We start from the raw sequence: 5,536 nt of genomic DNA on the forward strand, positions 1-5,536 counted from the left end.
GTATCTACTCCAAAAATACTAATTTAACTTGATTAATTTGTTTATTGCCACTTCATTTCTTCCAAATCTTAAAAAATGATGAATGTGTCGAAATAATCACTCTTTATAGTTTAAAATATAAAAATATTTATAGGTACTTAATCAGTGCCGAAACTATCGTGGTGTAAGCTTATAATATGATGGATGGAGTGCAGGTGGTTGATGCGATTTGATATCCTCCCTTGACCTTTTTTTCCCGTTATGTTCCTTATATTGAAATTATCAATGTCTATTATTTGTTTATTAGTAAATACAGTACACATTGCAATACTTAAACCTCTATTTCCGGATACGTTTCATGCAATGAATAAAATCTCTTATATAACGGAATTTATTAAAAATATTACACTGGAAACATAAAAAACCTATTCGTTTTACTCTCCCAATTCTTACCATTGTTCATAGATGTGAGTACAATAAACACATTTTCATTCCCTTTGCGAAAATGCAATTAATAAACGTCACTGCAATATATACATAATATGATAATATAATATGTTTTATTAATCCGCTTCTCGTTAAATAATAAAATAATGTGTTATATGTGGCATAATCGTGTAGGTTTGGTCTTCAAGAAACAATCGTGTCTCCAAATTTGGCAATAGCATAAGTTCATTGCGTGACACAGCATATATAGATATAATAAATAAATAAAAAATGATATTAAAAATATTAATTTATTTGATTGTATATCAAAATAATAATAGATTTAGAATAATATATTATAACACGCGGAAAATAATAATACATGCTATGTAACAAATTTTTTGATATAATAATAATTCAAATATTTTGTTTTTATTTTTGATGGAATCAACAATATTACAATATCACGGTGACCCAGGCAACGGTCACAACACACATGATTAAACGTCCAAATAACATAATATATATAACATCACATCATTTATGATGACGCAAAAGTCGAAGAGTATTTTATTTTTTTTGTTCATAAACTATTCTTTTTATTTCTTGGAATCTTTGCTAATAATAATGCGTATAGAAATATAACATTTCCAATTCAAACTATTCCTGGTAAACATTTACGAAGTGGGTGTGAGTTTTAAGGAATCATTCGGAAGACGACGTAGGTGGACGTGGACTAATAAAAACGAGTGCGCGCTATATCATATATAGAGTTGTATAACATAATATCATTATTACTATTATAGTAGAGCGTCGATTATTCGCACTAATTGGGACCAAAGGGGTGCGGATAATCAAACAACCATTGACAATTTTCAAATAAAATTAAAAACTAATAAAATAATAATAATTTTATAATTTTATATTAATAATATAAAAAATATAATAAAAATAAATGTAATGTATTTATTTTAAATAATGATCAATTTTTTTTTGCACTTCCAATTAATTCCTTTTTTTCGCCGCCAATTTTTTTATTCTTTTTAATAATAAAAGTTCAGTTGTATTCATACCACTACATTATTGCCTCTAATACTGTAAAGATTTCACCTGGCGTACGACCAGTATAGTTCTCGGCGTCTTCATATTCATTTTCAATTTGAGCAAACAGTTCTGATTCTTTTACTGATTCAACAATTTCACCATCGTTCAATATTTCAAATCTTAAATCATTTGCATCATTTTCTAGCCAGTTTTTCACATCAATTTTGTTATTTATTTCAAGTCTTAGAATTGACTTCAGTAAATTTATGATTTCGGTAATATCTTGTATCTCTTAATCTTCTTGAATTATTTCTGCATTTAGCTATAATTTATTCCAGGCATTTTTTTATTTTGTGTAGTAAGTGATTGCCAAGATTCAGATAACATATAACATGAATCTTTTAAATTTAAATTTCGATAAAAATGTATGACATTTCCTTCGCAATTCGACAACAGCAAACGTCGTGATATTTGTTTTCTATAAATCCGTTTAAGTTTTTCAATTATGACTTGATCCATAGGTTGAATTATTGCAGTAGTATTTGCACTAAAAAAACATAAAATTAAAATCTGAATCTACCATTTTCAATTTTTCAGCAGAAGAATGTGATAATGCATTATTTAACAAAAGCATAACTTTTCCTTTTCTTCCTTTACATTCTCGTTCTTGTTTGACTTTAGGTATAAATTCATTAGAGTACCATTCATAAAATCATTCAAAGTTCATCCATGTACTTTTTTTGTGCCTTATATGTCATTAGAAGTCGATTAATATTTTTAAGACACCGTGGTTTAATAGCTTTTCCAATCACTAATAATGGTAAAGCGTGATCTCCAATAGTATTTGCGCAAATCATCACAGTTATCCTAACTTTACTAACTTTATAACGAGGTGCTGATGATTCACGAAATGATACAAATGATTTTCGGAGTAATACCTTCCAGTTTATACTTGTTTCATCAGCGTTGTAAATATCATTTCTTGTGTATCCTTTCCGCTCTACCATATTCAAATTTTTTTGCCTTAGGTTGAGTCCATCTTTGACGCATATGATAAAATATTTTCTTTCTTACGTTTTATATCACCAATAGTACACTTACCTACATTATAAAATTGAGCTAAAGAAGATCCACTTTCTCCTTTTTTAAGTTTTTTTATTATTTTGATTTTTGTTTAAATTTTTAACCCATTTTAATTCATACGTGCAAACTGTGCTCTTAATCACGTTTAAGAACCAACTAAATTTAAGATTATGTATGTACAAACATATTACATACATATTTACATTAGAGTAAATCGTTACCGTAGTAGATAATAAAATAATCTCGCATTTCATAGTATGTAAACGATAAAAGGAACACAGTGGTTGATAAAACTAATTTAAATTAAACTAAAAATAAATTTGTACACAAAAATGTTGTAGTGCGGATAATTTACGGGCCGGATAATTGACGTGTGGATAATCAACGCTCTAAAGTCCACTGTATTATAATAATATAAAAACCACTAAATTACATAATATTTCGCCATTGGTTTTTTTGTAATAGTCACATGCATAATATGGTTAATGATTTATAACAAGGGCTCAGATATCGTAGTAATTTGCATATTTTCTATATGCACTTGATTTACAGCAAACCAAGCTAGAAACTCATTCTAAATTATGATGAGATTAATGACGACAATTTAACATGCATATTTTTGCATATCTCGTGAATTTTAGAAAAAAATGCGTATTTCTTAATTTTGATATATTATGCATATTTTCTATTTTATTAAGCACTTATTAAATGTACTATTTTATACCATCTTATTTAACATAGGTATTTCTCTTTACCAACAATTTATGTAATGTTACAAAAAGTAATTTGTCCACTATAAAATACTTTGGTATTTTGATATTGCCGTGTTTTTGTTATGGCCTGATATACCGGGAAATGTTGGTATTTACATCATAATGACCAATTATTATTTTTTTTCAACCAGGTTTTTATCGCATTTTATTAATATTGCAATAAAATTATTTTTAGTAAAAAAATAATATGTTTTATATTCTATTATTATGTCAGTACCTATAGGTTTACTATTGTTTTATTAAAGCTATAATTATTTTTTTTTTTTACATTTTAGATTTGTTGTTTGTTTGTATATTTTATTGAACTTGATTTCTATAAAATCTAAGCACTAGTTATACATTTATAATTTATAACTAATAATTACATTCATGCAGCTTAACCTGTGATGTAAGCTTAACCAACTCATTTATATAATATTTTATGTTCGGTATTTATTTTTTAATATCTTCAGAATAACCATTTTCTCTTATACTACTGATTGCATGCTTCCATTACAAAATACGTTTCGTGATCAAATTAACTAGATTTTTTATTCGTTAATCGACGTATATCATTACACTCATATTAGATATTGTTTTTACCAATAAATCGTCTCGACTTTCGAATTTAATAAAAGCATATAAGTATACCAATTAACGTTCGTAGCTAATACTACACTTATATAACATATAAATTTAAATACCAATAATAGTTACCAATTATATATTATATAAGACTCTCATACACGAGGTATATAATTTTTGATGATAATGTTTAAGTAAACAAAAGAAATAACATGCATGATGAAAAGTATATGCTGTCAATTGTCATCAAAGACCAAAATTACTATCAAAAGAAGCTATATGCCTATAATATACGCCATATTGTTATTTGTTAAGTATATCTGTGAGACATGGACAACAACGATAAATGATGAACTAAAACTCTTAATATTTGAGGGGAAAATTTTAAAGAGTATAAATGGACTAAACCCAGGGTTAAGAAGTTATGAAAATCTAAGACACTGAAAGCAGTTTCGACGTACCAAACATACAAAAATATCTGAAAACTAAAAGATTAGAGTATATGGTTAAAGAATAAACTAAAACGCGAAACTCAGGCAACTGAGGCAACCCAACTGGTTGATTTCCAAGTAGGAATCATCAAAAATATAGCTTGGTATACAGTGATCAAAGATTTTGAAAGCTTAGAAACAATAGAAATTGAAGATTAAGTTGATCGGGAAAATGAGAGAGATTTGATTGAAGTGTCAAAAGACTTTCAAGAGTTTTCAAAACGATTTGCAGTGGTATATAGTCCAGAAAAAATAAAAACCCCGTCAATACGATAAAAAATAAAATACCATCTGTACTACGATTGTTCCTGTATCATAATAAACATGTAACCAAAACTGGGCGGTATTTTAGATACTATCGTATATCTTATATCTACATGCATAATTTAAATGCATATTGCATCTTGTATTAAAATACTGTTTAACTCGCATTTCTAGAACCTTTTTATGTTATAAGATACAAGTTATACATTCAAAAATAATGTTTTATTTGTGTAACATTTTTGCCAATAGCCCTATAACACTGCAGTCTGCAAGTCTTGGAATTCGTAGTTACATTTAGCTAACGTTAATGCTGTCGTAGATAATCTAACATAGTAGTTAAAGTTGACTGCCGATAGTTTATCGGTACACGCTCGGAGTATAGTGTACACATTCAATTACATTCGTCAAAACCGTTCAGACCGCGTCAGCGAATTAATAATCGCGGACATCGCGTTATCGTTTTCACACGGTCGACTAACGGTGCTCGGCCCGAAATAAAACGCCTCCCCGCGTCAACGTCAACGTAGACGTAGACGACAACAACAACAACAACAACAACAATAATATCGTAATAGTACGCATAGTAGGACGTTTATTGTGATGACAACAATAGCGATGCGCGTATAACCGATCGCGGCTTTGTACGTACATCGACGCGGAACACCTGTGCCGATTTCGCGGCGCGGCGGCGGAGTGAACCACTTTTTGGCGAAAAAATCTCGTTCCGCGCGCGACCCGCGTAAAAACTGTGCGCCGAAATCGGCTGAAAACAAAAAAACCGTCCGAACTCGGCGGAATAAAATATGTGCCCGCGCAGATGCAGTGCCTATACGCCGTACGCGTCGTTTAACAGTATACCGTACGAAAGAGAGAAAAAAAAAAAGTGTTTGTTGTGGACGAAAATACTGCTGT

The 5,536-nt window shown here is 29.4% G+C and overlaps 1 protein-coding gene across 1 annotated transcript; it reads right to left on the minus strand.

Annotated features, from left to right (window-relative positions):
* Window positions 1–1,480: 1,480 nt before the first annotated feature.
* Window positions 1,481–2,456, minus strand: LOC112595868 (tigger transposable element-derived protein 2-like). The gene is made up of 2 exons (XM_025341256.1): window positions 2,185–2,456; window positions 1,481–1,691 (listed from the first exon to the last, which is right to left on the minus strand). The coding sequence occupies exons 1-2, from the start codon at window positions 2,454–2,456 to the stop codon at window positions 1,481–1,483; spliced, it is 483 nt and encodes a 160-aa protein (XP_025197041.1).
* Between the last annotated feature and the right edge of the window lie 3,080 nt (window positions 2,457–5,536).

The sequence above is a fragment of the Melanaphis sacchari genome, unplaced genomic scaffold, assembly GCF_002803265.2.
Source record: "Melanaphis sacchari strain LSU unplaced genomic scaffold, SCAv2.0 Contig2_pilon_pilon, whole genome shotgun sequence".
Taxonomy (NCBI): Eukaryota; Metazoa; Arthropoda; class Insecta; order Hemiptera; family Aphididae; genus Melanaphis; species Melanaphis sacchari.